The sequence below is a fragment of the Oryzias latipes genome, chromosome 3 (genome assembly GCF_053564925.1).
Source record: "Oryzias latipes strain Hd-rR chromosome 3, Olatipes_Hd-rR_3.1".
NCBI lineage: Eukaryota > Metazoa > Chordata > Actinopteri > Beloniformes > Adrianichthyidae > Oryzias > Oryzias latipes.
In genome coordinates this window covers 463,172-478,616 of record NC_136239.1, presented here as the reverse complement: position 1 = coordinate 478,616, position 15,445 = coordinate 463,172, and the positions used below count along the sequence as shown (strand labels likewise).

General features: G+C 43.7%; 1 protein-coding gene and 1 long non-coding RNA gene across 8 annotated transcripts in view; one reads left to right on the top strand and one right to left on the bottom strand.

Annotated features, from left to right (window-relative positions):
• The window catches only part of LOC101158923 (multiple epidermal growth factor-like domains protein 11), a 227,473-nt gene extending 213,081 nt beyond the window's left edge, over positions 1-14,392 (top strand). For 2 of the 7 annotated variants that reach the window (XM_078944097.1, XM_078944098.1), the window contains exons 16-25: positions 1,885-2,013; positions 2,599-2,727; positions 4,674-4,802; positions 4,870-4,998; positions 7,481-7,714; positions 7,939-8,069; positions 9,519-9,588; positions 10,205-10,258; positions 10,599-10,811; positions 12,071-14,392. In XM_078944097.1, coding sequence (XP_078800223.1) covers positions 1,885-2,013; positions 2,599-2,727; positions 4,674-4,802; positions 4,870-4,998; positions 7,481-7,714; positions 7,939-8,069; positions 9,519-9,588; positions 10,205-10,258; positions 10,599-10,811; positions 12,071-12,246 — 1,394 coding nt within the window. In that variant the 3' untranslated portion in view covers positions 12,247-14,392. Of the gene's footprint in view, positions 1-1,884; positions 2,014-2,598; positions 2,728-4,673; positions 4,803-4,869; positions 4,999-7,480; positions 7,715-7,935; positions 8,070-9,518; positions 9,589-10,204; positions 10,812-12,070 lie in introns of all 7 variants that reach the window. The other 5 variants (XR_013654747.1, XR_013654746.1, XM_078944096.1 and 2 more) reach the window with 4 other exon arrangements.
• LOC144990907 (uncharacterized) lies at positions 2,530-4,176 on the bottom strand. The gene is made up of 3 exons (XR_013654748.1): positions 3,971-4,176; positions 3,401-3,789; positions 2,530-2,670 (listed from the first exon to the last, which is right to left on the bottom strand). It is a non-coding gene; the product is annotated as an uncharacterized LOC144990907 (long non-coding RNA).
• Positions 14,393-15,445: the final 1,053 nt, after the last annotated feature.

Here is a 15,445-nt window from a genome sequence, read left to right as displayed (position 1 = left end):
GTTCCCCTCCACTCTTCCTCCAGCCTCAAGAAACTTGATTTCCAAATGAAATGGACATTTGACTTACATCTGAAAAGAGAAATTTGGATCAGATCTGTTTTATTTTAAAAAAAGACACATAAATGTTTGTTTCTGCAATTCAAAAACACCAGAGCATATTAGTTTAGGTCTGTCACAGTATCTGTGTTACGTGCTTTAAAAGAAAAAGTCACTGTCAATGAGGGTAACTGCAGCCTTCAGCACTGAGAAGTTATGCTTGTTTGAATGTTCTGCAGCTCCTTTAGGTTAGTTATTGAAAATATACAATCTTATTGGTTCTTGACTCATAGGTTTGATTTTCCTGGAGCCACATGTATAAGAAAAAAATTCACAACATCTCTAAAAGTTCATCATCAACGACCTACAGATTTAGGAAAATTCCATTGACTAAGTACAGAACTCAACATAGCAGCTTGGACGTCCGGTCCAAAAGAATTTCAAAAATAATTAAAATGAATAAAGTCTGGCCTCGATTCCAAAAGGGGTTTATTCAGTCATACCTTTGGTTTGTCTGAAGATTAATAACCCCTCTTGTTAAAGTAAAATATGTCCAACACAAGAGGCCCTCAGCTCTCATCTGCCTGCCCAGCTGTTGGACAGGACAAGTTAAAAAAAAATGGGAGCAGAAATCTGTTTTTTCATTGGACAGATTTTCAGTCCAGTCTGTGTTTATGGGAACATCCACATTACATTCAATATGTTTCAAATCAAATCTTTACTATCATTTTTCTACTAAAGTACCTTCAAAAATCCTAATACAGTGAAGTATTTTTACATGCTGTTACACCTATGGAACCTTTAATTACTGCATTCGTAAATTACTTAAAAATACAATAAAAAGTCTAATAATTAACACTGTTTTTATGAAATGTTTGGCATTATACACCAAAAATGTTTGTACATTTTGTTTTCAGTTTAAAAATGTCAGATTAGAAACTTTGGTAAAGTTCTGAAAGTTGTTTTTGTTTGCGACTAAGCTTTTCTTAATGCATTTTCTGTCTTTTTTTGGTCAAAAATGACATTTTTTTGTTGTTGTGAGCAGAAACTGCTTGGATGAGATCTGCAGACCTTCTTGTATGTCATGTGAGATGGTGGCGTTGACCCCAGAGGCCGTCCTCCCACTGTCCCATTTGTTTCACTGAGACCAAAAAGACCCAGAGTTACACCTCCTTACAGAAATACAGGGAGGGGGTTCAGAAGGACATTTCTCATTTGTCTTTTTTTTTGGAAAAGATTCCTCTGGAGTCTTGCAGTTTCTTTTGGACGACTCCAATCTTTAAAACACAGATCTTCCAGTTCAGCATCTTTGCTTCCAGTCTGGAACCTTGTATGTGTTTGTGCTCTCACCAGTAGACGTGTTTCAGACTCTTCCTCACATTTCTGACTTGTCTTTGCCGTCAGCCGTTGATCTGAAGTCCTTGAGGTCTTTATGCTCCAGAACTTTCTGACTCTGCTTCCAAAGCAAAGTCTGTTCTGGTAACTAGTCGGTGATGCCTTCCTCTCCTTTCCTCCAGCTGTTCTCAAAAATCTTTGGAAAGATGAACTAAAAGCTGGAACCCGGCTGGACTTCATGGAGAACGTGCCTGAGGCGTTCAGCGTGGTTTCTGTGGCACACGTGTCAGTCAGAGCTGAAAAAGGCTTCTTTCATTTCACTTTTCTATCCCACTTAGAGGCCTTCTGCCCACCACCCTGAAACGGTGTCTGTAGTTTAAAAACCCTTAAAAATGTCCCTTATTCAGGTACATCCATGCATTTTTGCTGTCATGTTCCAGTTTTAGGTTTCAGATGAAGACTTGAAGCTTTTGTTGCCTGAAAGCTTTTGAGTTTGTGTGCTTGAATCCACAGTGTGTCCCAGTGGAAAGTATGGCAGAAAGTGTGGAGAGACCTGCTCATGCAGCAACAACAGCACCTGCAACCCCATCGACGGCTCCTGTCAGTGTCACCCGGGGTGGGCGGGACACAACTGCTCCACGAGTGAGTGTCAAAACTCTCTGCTTCCTCACTGCACACACACACACCCACACACACACACACATTCACACACACACGCACACACACACACCCACACACACACACACATTCACACACACACGCACGCACACACATTCACACACACACACACACCCAGCCACACACACACACACACGCACGCACACACATTCACACACACACACACGCACGCACATCCATCCAAACACACACACACACACACACACACACACATGCACACACACACCTCCACACACTGCAGTGTCTTTTGTTCTTTGCATCAAGATCTATTTCATAAACTCTTACTACGTCAAACAGTTTGAGATGAAACAAGAAGGATTTATTATAGCTGCATGCATGTCTAAAAATACTGCCTCTCAGTGTAATTTTATCCATTGGGGACTTCCTGGAACTACAAGAGCAGAACAGTCCTTTCCTCTAGACACAAATATGTTTGCAGTTGTGCCTTTTTTAGTGTCACAAACACCAGTGCAGACTCTTCCAGCACTTTTCCCATGTTAGAGGTTTATTTGCAGCTGTCTGACCATGTCTTTGTGTGTTTCTCTGCAGTGTGTCCTCTGGGGTCTTGGGGCCTGGACTGCATCCACACATGCAACTGCCACAATGGAGCTTACTGCCATCCTGTGGACGGAGAGTGCAACTGCAGTTCTGGATGGACAGGACTCTACTGCACACAGCGTACGACACATACATGCACACACATACACAAACACGCTGACACACTGCACTCACAATACTCTCACACACATGAATATGTAGACAGTCCTATACGCACGTACATACACGTATTTTCCAGAAATGTCAGTTTTAGTTTGATTTAAATTTTCAATTTACATATAGATTTTACATATAAAATTAGCACATTTAGTCAACATGTATGTAAACTTGTATTTGTAGTTGTAGTTTAATTCAGCCTGCTTTTAAACAACACATGAATAAGAATTATTTTTTAGTAAATTCTGACATCAAGGTAAAAAAACATCCAGAAAATCTTTATTTTCTGAACATTTAGTGGCCTTATAGTAAAATAATGTGCTGTGAAAACCAGCAGCACTTTCATGGACAGTCTTCCTTTTTCTGTCCTCCCTTATGACAACAGCTCCATCTAGTGTTCAGACAGTTAAACTACAGAGAACTCCGTGACGGAATACTGAGCCTCAGAACCAAGGACAGAAGGACAGAGCAGCAGAGCTAGCAAAGACAATGGGCTTTGACAGCAAAGCTAATCTGTCGCTGCACCAAACCTGCCAACTTCAACGTTACAACTGGTTCATTTGGGAGTTCAAGCTTTGCTTTGAATGGTGGTTTTGAACCAAATCGGCCTTTCCAGCTTCTTCTTAGTAACACATACCGGATCTAGATAACCAGGGGTACAGAATGCCTTTAGCACTGCCCACCATCTTGCAAGGGCCCAAGTGCTTCAGACATTCATCACCAGTCCAGTCCAGCATTGTGGAGTTCAGTGCCTTGCCAAAGATCACTTCCACAAATGGGGAAGCAGAGCAGGAACCTAACTTTGAGTCCCTGTCTAAAGGTTTCTTCTGCATCTCCTCTGATGGTTTCCTCCCGTCTTTTGGTACAACAACATCATTTAGAAGAACTGATCCTTTCTGTAGTGATGGGTGTAGCATTCCAGCCGGACTTGATTCAGACGATGGACTCAATGATAGTAACTGATGGACTATGACGGGGTATTCCAACCCATTTATTTACTCCACAGTCATAGTCACACCGTAAGAGCTGAAGAAAAGCATAAACACAAACTTACAATAATTCCTTTTTGATATATAATCATTCTTTACCTCAGCTAGTAGCGTTAGATTGTTGGATAACTTCAAACAGAAACATATTTTGTTATTTTACACAAAACAAATGGAAAAAAATCACAAAATGTGTACAGTAAACATAACCAAAATCATACCTGTTCGCCTTCCAGCTAGATGCCAAAAACAAATTACTGCTTTACACAGTTATCCGTCCGTCCTTTTTTGTCTGTTTCCTTTGTTGCTGTAGCATCAGCTGTTAACCGTTTTTTTGTTTCTGTTTAACTGACACACTTCACAGAAAAAGCGGAAGTAAGTGGAACCTTCACAATAAAAGTCTTCAAAACAAAATACACTTTACAAACATTAACACCTTTTTGTCATTTTCTTTTACATCTTCAATATACTTCTTTTGAAATTAAGGGCATCTTGAATCAAAGGAACTGTTGAACAATAATAAGAAAACAACTAAAATGGGTCTTTTACACTGGGCTATCTGACCCCCAAACAGCCGTTCTGCACCTTTTGTCTCAAGGTGGCGCTGCTGACGGACTGCACATTGGCATAGTGGTTAGCACTCTCCCCTCACAGTGGGAAGGTCCTGGTTTGAATCCCGGCAGGTTCTTTCTGTGTGTGTTCTCCTGCTTCGTGCGTGGGTTTTCTCCAGTTTCAGTCCAAATACTTCATAGGTTCATTGGGGACTCCAGGTGTGAGGCTGAGTGTGTGACCTGTAACAGGCTGGTGACCCCGCCTTCCCCCAACAGTAGCTAGGACGGGCTCCAGCTACCCTGAGACCCTAACAGGGATCCAGTGAGTTCTGAAGATGGATGGAAGTGCTGACAGATGGATGTTTTCATGCAGGCTGTCCAACGGGCTTCTACGGCTCTGAATGTGCCGAGGTCTGCCGCTGCCAGAACGGGGCGGACTGCGACCACGTGACGGGCCGGTGCTCCTGCAGGACCGGCTTCATGGGGGACAACTGCGAGCTCAGTAAGTGCTCAACATGGCGGCATCCCTTTGGCTGTGAGCACTCACACGTCCTCTGTGTTTCCTGCAGAGTGTCCAGCAGGGACCTTCGGCTATGGCTGCCAGCAGCTGTGTGAGTGCATGAACAACGCCACCTGCGACTACGTGACGGGAACCTGCTACTGCAGCCTGGGCTTCAAAGGGATCCGCTGTGACCAGGGTGAGATCTCCCTTTTCCATCCTGTAAGATCACCTTTCACAACACACTTCTGAAAAGAAGAAAGAGTAACGATCAGAGTCCCCAACAGGACAAAGCCGAAAACCTGGAAGAACAGATTACTCACATTTTCTTTGATCAAGTTCCATGTTTTGATTAATTAGATTATTTAATTAGAAAGTTAATTAGACAGACAAATGTCTGACAAAGCCTGGGAAGTGAACGAGAACAGAAGCAGGCTTCTCATGAACGCCCAAAAGCGACCTGAATCGACCTGAATCAGTGAAGCCACTCGTAACTGTAAGAGTGTTGGAGGAACAGATGACACAGTCCTGGGTGTGTTTTTACTGCTGTAACCTGCAGAGTTCAGCCATGGAACGCTGCTTTGAGGTTTGAGCAGCAACAGCACAGAAATGCTGACTGCTGCATCACATGTTTGGGTTTCATCCAAAGGTTTGGACTCATTAGGCCAGCGGTCTGTAACCTGAAGCTCTGGAGCCACATGTGGATCTTTTTTTCTCCCTCTATTCTGGCTCTTTGGCTTCATAGAAAAAAAGTTGTATTATTTATGTTTAGATTCTTAAATGAGTACAATGATGAGTAAAATGTTTTTTGGTACCATTGCTAACATTCCAACAGGTGCTTTATAACTTCTCCTGAATGCACACATCATAACTGAGCAATATGAAGGTCAAAGGTTTGTTGTTAGGTTCAATTAAAGCTCAAATTCTGATCTTCTGCTGCACATCAGGGTCTACTTGCTGTTTGGAGGCAAAGTCCTTGAAGGTCAGAATTTAGGGATGTAGCAATTGATGGATTTATTTAACCAGATTGTCACGCCCCTTCTTTGCTTTAGGGGTACCTAGAGGGGCATTACATAAACCCTTCTTAAATAATAACAAAACACCAAAAGAATTGTCTCCATAAAAACATAATAAATTTATTTACAAGTTGATAAACAATAAACAATAATGTAAAAGGTGAAGCAAAAGGGCTTCAGGGTGAACCAAGGCCAAAATGACAAACAACCCCACCCTAACTGAAATCTGTTTCTCACCTGTAAATGAAAGTCATTGGAAATCAATGACAAACACTAACGGGGTGTTCCAGGAAGCAGGTTCTGCTAGCTCCCACGGTAAGTTTGAGGCTAAGGAAGTTGATAACCTCAGCTTTTGGTTCCAGAAATGGAGGTATGTTTCAGGATATGTCAAGTTGCCATAGCAACTCATGCTCTGAACATAACCTGGTCTGGAGCAGGTTTAGTTGAAGGTTAGTTTGTTTTCAGAGAGGTGAAGCAGCATGGCGTGTCCATTTGAAGATGATTTAGTGGATGAAGAAGTTCAGATAATACTTTTTCCACCATGAGAGGGTGATAAGACCACATATGGATGTTGGAAAGAGAAACTTTATACTTTGATCTAACTTAGTTATTTGCTTCAGTTAAGATATTCGTTTTTTTTGTTAAGTCGGCTTAAAAATAACATAACGTAGAAAAAGAATGATGGTCATAACTATGGAAAATATCCTGTTTGACTGTCTTGCATTTTTAATTCTGTTAAAGCTGCTGCAGCTGGAGAATCTTAATTGACATTTGGTGTATTTTATTTTGAAAGTAACTATGTGTGTACAGTCCTTTGGTCTCTTCCAGCTGCTGCACGACTCAATGGGTCTTTCCAATGGACATGGAATCAACTCCATCTCTCATCCACTTTGCTTTGCTTCTCTGTTTGCTGTGGCAGAGTGGTTGTTTGATAAAGATGAACATAATGATAGAAAAAAAAAAGAAATCAACATTTCAACTCAGCATTTCAATTAACTTAACATGTCAAACATATAAAAATGCTAGAGATGGATCCGGCTGTGTCGGTGTGCGTATCGCTGCAGGAAGAGTGACCAATACTCCACTGTGTGGGTGTGTCACAGAGTCTGGCAACTACCAGCAGTGTTGCCAGATTCTGGGGTTTTCCACCCAGTTGGGTGGTTTTGATTTTGTGGAGAAGGTTTGCTTTGGGTGGGTTTTGCGTCAATTTGGCAGGTTTTAGTTAGTTTTTTTATGAGTCTCAGCTATCTTTTATTTTGAAAACTATTTTACTTTGAACATGACTGGCATTTGTTCAGCAGAACTGTCAAATTCAAAGCCCCTCCTCAGTGCTGGGGCATTATAAAGAGGGGGTTAGGGTTAGATGTTAGAATGAGGAACGACAAAGACAAATATTTGGTTTAGATTAAGTTTAAGAAGGATATCAGAGGAGTTTCTTTACTTTGTTGCCTGCACTGACGTTTTCTGTCCAGCAGGAGAGTGTTGAGTGACAAAGCATCAACAGTATCAGTACAGTTTGGACAATGGGCCAAGACGCTTCACGAGGCTTCATCTACCCATCCCTAGCTTTTAGATCTAAGAGAGATTTAGATTTTAGATCTGCTGCATCAGTCTGCAGTTTGAGGAAGTACTTACAGACATCCGAACCGTTGTGTGCTTCAACAGCGTCTCTGGTAATGGAGGAGCTGAACCCCTACACCAAGATCAGCCCGTCGCTGGCGTCGGAGCGGCACTCAGCAGGCACTGTCATGGGCATCATCTTCCTGCTTCTGCTCATCGTGGCCATGCTTTCTCTGGTGCTGTGGTTCCGCTACCGACAACAAGAGAAGGGCCAGCATGTACCAAATGTGGCTTATACCCCCGCCCTGCACATCAGTTCCACAGACTACTCCCTGTCAGGTAAGACGCTGCCGCCTCACCTGACCTCTGCCCCCTTCTTTCACAGCATTGCAGGTTATAGATGGAATCATAGTGTTACGCTCAGCTGATCAACCCAGCTCAGATGTACCCAGAGGAACGGCGAGCCTTCTGTTTTTTTTTAATCAAGTGCAGAGTGTGTGAACACATTTCAGTGTCATGCTCCAGATGTCAGAGCATGTGTTGATGTTGCATGCTGGCAGCAGGGCTGCAGTGTGCAGGTCTGCTTTCCTCTGCAGAGTCCTCCCCCAGCAACGCCTCTGCTGCTGGCTGCTTTTCCAACCCAAGCTACCGCACTGTGGGAAAGTGCATGCACAACACCAAACCTGAGAAAAAGGTATGTCCAAGGTCTGCAGACTCAGAACCTAGCTGGTTTGGTTTACAGATGCTTCAGCCAGAGGCTGAAACCAAATCAGAGACCACTGCCCCCCAGAGGCAAAGTAACACGACCCTCTCATCCATTGGGGTGAACTCCCACAGTTAGCAGCTGAGCTGGGGGCTCATGAGTAAGCCCACATTGGCCTGCCGCCTCTCCCCATGAGCAGAATGGAGGAGTCCAACTCCTCTTTAGGGACAGTGTTTCAGAGCCCAGGCTGTGCATGGAGGTGACTTCGGCTATATCTAGCTGGTACCTCTCAACCTCCTGCCCAAGCTCAGGCTCCTTCCTTCTTAGAGGGAAGGACCGTGGTCAGGCCGCAGAGGCACCAGCCTTCGACTTTCGCCCAAAACACATTGCGAATGCCCCCTTTTAGCTCTACTGTAGGTGGTGGGGCCACAGAGGAATCGGATCTGGACCCAACCAGGGCCCATGGGAAGAGCCTCGGCCACCAGGAGCTCACCAGCAACTTCCAACCCCAGGCCTTGCTCCAGATTGGGGCCTCGGTGACGCCAATCCAGGCGACGGGATTGAATCTTTCTAGTTTCTTCTTATAAAGGGGTTCTGAACCTCTATTTATCTGGCTCATCCCCTTAAACCTGCCTGCCATTGGAGACCCTACCACCAAAAGATTTGATTTAAGCCCTCTACCCCCACATTTGTTCTGAATACAATTCAAAGCAATAGACAGAACTGGAAGCACTAAGCAACCGTGTCACTGTGTTAACACACTTTCCAACCAAATTACACTTTTTCAAAGAGCGAGCTACTAAAACTCTCTAGTGTTATGTGAGATTGATGTGAAACCGAGATTGTGCTGTGGGGAAGTGGTCAGCACCCTGTCCCAACAGTGAGAAGGCCCTGGCTGAAATCCTGGCAGGAACCCTTCTGTGTGAAGTTGGCATGTTCTCCGTGTGCATGTGTGGGTTTTCTCCAGGTACTCCGGCCTTCTTCTAACAGTCCAAAAACAAGCTTTATAGGTTGATTGATTACTCTAAGTTGTCCCTAGGTTTGACTGTAAGTGTGTGACCCTGTGACAGATTAGCAACTTGTCCAGGATGTTCCCCGCCTTCATCCAACAGTAGCCCGGTTAGGCTCTGGGATACAGCAGGTTTAGAAAATGGATGGATGGATAGATGGATGGATGGATGGATGGATGGATGGATGGATGGATGGATGGATGGATGGACAGACGGACGGATGGATGGATGGATGGATGGATAGAAAGATGGGTGGATGGATGGACAGACGGACGGATGGATGGATGGACGAACGGATGGATGGATAGAAAGATGGGTGGATGGATGGATGGACGGACAGATGGACGGACAGATGGACGGACAGATGGATGGACAGATGGATGGACGGATGGATGGGTTTCCTTACACACTTAACACCTGTATTTTCCAGACTACCTCAAAGAAGGGACACAGGAACAGTGCTCCAGAGTGGGGGGCCTACTGCAACTTCAGTGAGCCGGGTCAGTCTTTTGTCCACCTCTCTAAAGTCTGAGTCCCATGGTCTATGACCTTGATATTTCAGGCTGGTCACCTGCGTGGACCGTACAAGTTTGACCATTTATCACCTGCTGACTGTCTGTACCCACCCATAGGGGCAGTTGGCATGCTAGAGATGGGACTACGCCCCATCTCTAGCATGCCCTCTAGCATCCCACTCTCTCCTTCTCTGTTCTGTTTTCCGTCCGGTCCAAAGGGAAACCTATACCAACACAATTAATTAACTAATAAAGTTTAACTTCAAATACAAAGGGGTTTATACAAATATACACCTCAGAAGATGCAAGACCCCCTGTTAGTAAAATCTGTCCTTCCTCTCATCTCTATTAGCTCAGCTGTTGGACAGGACAATTAAAAAAAAATCGAACAAAAAATTTCTATTGAACAAACCGTCCAATCAGCGTAGACCTGCAGAAAAACATCAGTCTGAAGTGTTGGCTGTAAGTCTGTAGAAAGTTGGTGCATAAAACCTGATCAGCAGAAGATCTTTTCTGATTCCTACTAACTCTGAGTTTACAGTGAAATCCCAATAACTGCTTGTTTTCTGTGCATTTTCATCTTTTTTGGGTGGGGGTGCAGGCGTTTGCTGCATCGACAGGCGCTTCAGCTACCACGTGGAGCCATGCTACAGAGGTACATGCGGGTGCCCTGAAGTCACACCTCTGTGTTCTGTGGTGGTAGCTCAGCGGGTCTGGGGGCTGAACTGTTTCCTGCCTGTGCTCACAGATGTGTGTGCAGGTCTGACCCAATCCTCTCCATGTTTTCTTCCTCCTGCTCAGAACCCAAAGCTCCTTCAGGACAATCTCTGCTGCATGATAGCAGGGGGCTTTTCCCGCCTCTGGATGCTCTGGACTGTTATTGTTCATGTTGTCCTTTCCTTCTGTGGACGCCCCGTTTCTCCTGACAGGAATTTCTCTCAAACAGTGAGTTCTGCAGAGTTCATCCGTTCACCGTGTGATGCTTCTCTCTGCAGACTACATGAAGGCCACGTTGTCCAGCACATGCTCTCTAAACAGCGAGAACCCATATGCCACCATCAATGACCCCCCCGCCCAGTGCAAACACTTGGAGAGCAGCTATGTGGAGATGAAGACACCAGTTCACCAACTGCACAGGGCTCACTGTTATTCAGCTGCCATCATCAGCACCAACACCAACATGCCCGCCAAGAACGTGTACGACGTGGGTACGTCTGACCACCACCGTGATTCCACCTCTGACTTTTTCTGGGCTTACAGACAGCTGCTGGTTAAAGGGTACATTTCTCATGCTTGAGCAGCAGAAAGTCTGTAGAAACATACCCATCCATGTAGATAAATGACCCATCACCCCACACCCAATTATTGCAGGCCTCGAAGCAGGACTGTAACTATAAAAGAAACTTAAGTCTTTCCTATGAGGTGACAGTAAACCAGGATCCCACTCAGCCACAGAAACCTTGATCACCCAGACTGGAACAGCCAGGGGTCCACTCCACAGCCAACAGGTTGTGGCATTGGCCCCAGCTGCCCCAGGAAGGGCAAACACTGCAGCGACAACCACAGAGCCGGTCAGGAGCCCTGGCATGACGGGTCTTTATCAGGAAATGATAAAACTATGAAAAAAGAAATACATGAAATGTATTTAACTAGATGCAAAATAAAATAAATGATAAAAAAGTTAGAATAATAAGCAGACAAGATCATCTATAAGTCATCTCAAACAGCTGGGTCTTGAGCCCCTTCCTAAATCTCTATGTGGTCTTTGTGGCCCTGAGGCTCTCCGGCAGGCCGTTCCTCCAGGACCATGTGGTTCAGCTTCAGTTTTGGTTCTCACAGCAGGACTCCAGGGTCTGCCAGGGCTCATACCTTTAAAAGAAGATCATTCACATAAGAAGGTCTGCAACCTGAGGCTCCAGAGCCGTGTGAGGCCCTTTGGACTGTAGGAAGATGGAAAGGTGTTTGTTTCAAGAATAACTGTAAAGAGAAAAAGAGGTACTTAGTAAACATACACAAGGAAGAGTAAAGTAACTCAAACTTTATTCAACACATCCACTAACAGTAGAAGGGCAGGTAAGGGGCAATGATGTTCTGTGAGAAGTCGACCTGAATGGCTCTGTAAGAGTTGAAGGTTGCAGAGCCCTGTCCTAGACGATGAAAACATTCATTAGCCATTCAAAATATCTTTAAATTAACCCTGAATTGCACAGAGAGCCAATGCATTCATTTTAAAACCAGATTGCTAATCAAAAGCAGTTGAAGATGAAACCAAATTTCACCCAAACCCCTAAAACTGGAGACCTCTGTGCTCCATGGTAACACAGCAGCTTTGCCTTTGTCCAATGATTCCAACATTAACATTTCAAGCTCATGTTTTTCCGTCCATTCTGGGCCGGGTCTTTGGTCCATCAGGGTGCTGATCCTCCAGAGTTTGAGACCTGTGACCGTTTGTGCCGTCTCTCCCCAGAGCCCACCGTCAGTCTGGTGCAGGCTGCCGGACCTCCCGGATACCCTCACAACCCGTACGACCTGCCCAGGAACAGCCACATCCCAAGTCACTACGACCTGCTTCCTGTGCGCCCCAGCCCTTCCCACAGCTATACCCCCCCTCTGCCCGGCAGTCCCACCAGCTCACTGCTCTAAACCTGCCCGAGTCCGGCTCAGCCGAAACAACGGCGGGATCTGTGAATCTGTTCAGGATGTGTGTTTTGGGGACAATTCTAGTCTTGATCTTGTGTGTGGATGGATGTGCGCACACGTGTGCACATGCAAGGACACGTGTGTGTGACTGTATCTGTTTTTATGCCAGTGAGCACAAAACATTTGAGTTTCATTGCAAAACTTGGAACCCAAGAATCAGAAAAACTTTGGACCCATTTTACAGCTTTTCTGGACAAAAGAATCACAGATATGACATCCATTTGTTTTATTTATATATGTTGTAGTAATCCACCCATCTTCAGAATTAGCTGGATCCCTTTTGGGTCACTGGCCTGCCTATCCCAGCAACTGCTGGGTGAGGGCAGGACACCCCAGGCAGGTTTCCAGTCAGGGCCACACAACCACATACCACGTTCATCGGATTAATGTCAGATAAAGTTTACAGAAGATGGTCAGAAAAAGAGAAAATATCCAGTGAGCAGCAGTTCTGTGGTCAGAAATGTCTTGTTGACACCAGAGGTCAGAGGTCAGACTGGTTCCAGCTGATGGAAAGACAACAGGAACTCAAAGAACCACTGGTTCCAACCGAGGTCTGCAGAAGAGCATCTCTGAAAGAACAACACGTCCAACCTGGAGGCAGATGGACTACAGCAGCAGAAGAACACACCGGGTACCACTGCTGTCAGCTAAGAACAGGTGAACCCACCTAAACCCAACACTCAGAAGGGACAGAGCGGTTCTGAAGCTGGATCCATGGAAGTATGAAGACCAAATCCTCGCCTTCGTTTTGTGTATATTGGTCTGGAGATTCACAAATGTGTATTTAAAGATTGGTAAAAACATACGTTTCTGTCAGAGGATCAGAGCAGCAAGGATTTCAAATTCTTGACAATCCTCTGAGCAGATGATGCAGCACCCACTTTCAGAGGATTCTTTTGATCTGTTTTTACACATCTGTTTGTATTTTTACACAGTCTGTACTTTCTCCTTCCAGAAAAGTCTTTTTGTATGTTCTGTAGGGAAAATGTTGTAAGATTGTATTCTCTTTAGTCGTATGAAGTCTGATTGTTGCATGCCAAAGATGGTTCCATTTTTAAATACTAGCCCCCTCCACCCCATTTTTGGTTCTTTCCTCTCAATGCTTTTAGACAGCAAACGTATGAAGGAATGTTTCTGCCTCCACGTCAAACACCAAACTTTCTAAGTTGCAAATGAAAACATTAAATAGTGGCTTTCAAATTCATTTTCAAACACAACCGACACAAAGTCCAAAGTCCGTGCCTGCCTCCAAGCACGGTCAATATGAGACAGAGACACCTGATTGGTTAGAATCTGGACCAATCAGCAGCTGTTTGATGGCAGCTTGTCACAATAAACTGAAACTTGGGAAAATCAAAGATGGGAAAAAGCGAGATGAGACACAACGCACGTGAAAACATTAGTGTTGCAAACGTAAAAATATTTTTTGGATATTAAAAAAAAAGTTTTTAAGGCAAAAACTATTTTTGAAAAATGTCTTTAAAAGCAAAAAAAAGAAAAGGTTTTGAAAGTAAAAATAAATATTTTCATTTGCAATTTAGAAGGTTGTGTGTGCAAAGTGGAGGCATAGATATCACTCCATACAAACGTCCCCTAAAATACTTTTTCTGATTAAAGTTTGAATTAATTTCAGACCAGTTATGATGTCAAAATCTGCCTGATTTCAAAACAAAAGTTTTGTTTATGACATAAAATAAAACCATTACTTTAATGCAGAGACACATTTCAATCAGAAGCATCACTGAATGTCCAGCGTGATCAGAAACCCCGGAGTGCAGAGACAAACTGTGGAGGAAAATGACTTCCATGTTTGACTGACATGCTGTTCCAGTAAGACGACACATTTCATCAACCACTAATTGGATTCTTCTGTCAGCTGTCTTTTCACGTTACAGAAGTGGACAGTAAAGAGTTCAAATTGCTTAACAGCTTCTTTTAGATACTTTGAAAAGCAAGTCTTTAAGTTGAAGGAAACAGCAATAACAAATGTTTATTTCCTTTTTCATTTTTTTATCTTCTACTGTGACCCAGCAGATACATTCTGAAGTGTTTGAGGAGAAACCTTAAATAAATAAATGGAAAGACTTCATGACCTGTGCAGTTTGATAGTGTCAGCTTTCATTCTTCTTTGAAGTCAATAGACCTACAGAAATAAAAGTATACGACTAAAACAAAAGAAAGAACTGATAATTGGTCTTTTGATTTGTACATCAGTGTTGGCTTTTTTATTATTTCAGTGAGAGATCAATTTAAAACTTGGTAATTTTGTCTAAACTCCACGTCTCCATAATTGCTCCGCCCACGGCGCAGTCTGCTTGGTTACACGGCCCACATCAGGGGTAGTGCCGTTCTGCTTAGCCACACCGGTGCCAACCCATGACCACCAGGGTCAATGTGGGGTTCAGTGTCTTGCCCACGGCCACTTCAACGCTGAACTGATCCTCAATCCTCCAATCTAAGGTTGGCCGCTGTTCCTCTGCAGATTAGAAATATTAGAGCAAACCTTCAAAACAGCAGAAAGATCTCATGACCTGCTTTGTTTTAAATGCTCCTTAAGTCTTTATCTTTCCTACATTTCAGAAACTGATCATTTCTGCCTAGAATCACCAGAGGGACGTTCTGGACTTTATTATGTGTTCATAAAAGCTCTCAGTGAGAAAAAAGGTCTTTGAATTTCTTTATTTCGCCTTTTGGCCAATTATTAATTTCTCTAAATTCAAGTATAAACAATGAATTTGTTAATAAAGTGTCACAGATATGGCTTTTGGTTCATGTTTAGGCAACAGAATTGAGTAAATCTACTTGTTGGACAATCAAGCACGCAGGTGCACACTGGAAAATCTGTACCTGGACATGTTTGGACAGTACCAACTGGATATACAGCATTACCTGTGATAATGTAAGTGTGGGGCTGGAAGGTGAATGTAGCCACGGAAGATACTGAAGTTCATAGCTAAACGTTCTGAAGCTGATGGCAGAAAATGCTAAAGCCATTTTGTTAACGCTACATATTTAAAGAAGTTAAGTTTGCGTAAGCCAAAATGTTTCATCAATAGCTGAAAATGTTTGCTTAACATGCTAGAGCAATTAGCTTAAAGATAAGTCTAAGTGCTAAAATGTAAATGATTAAAGAAATTCCTGA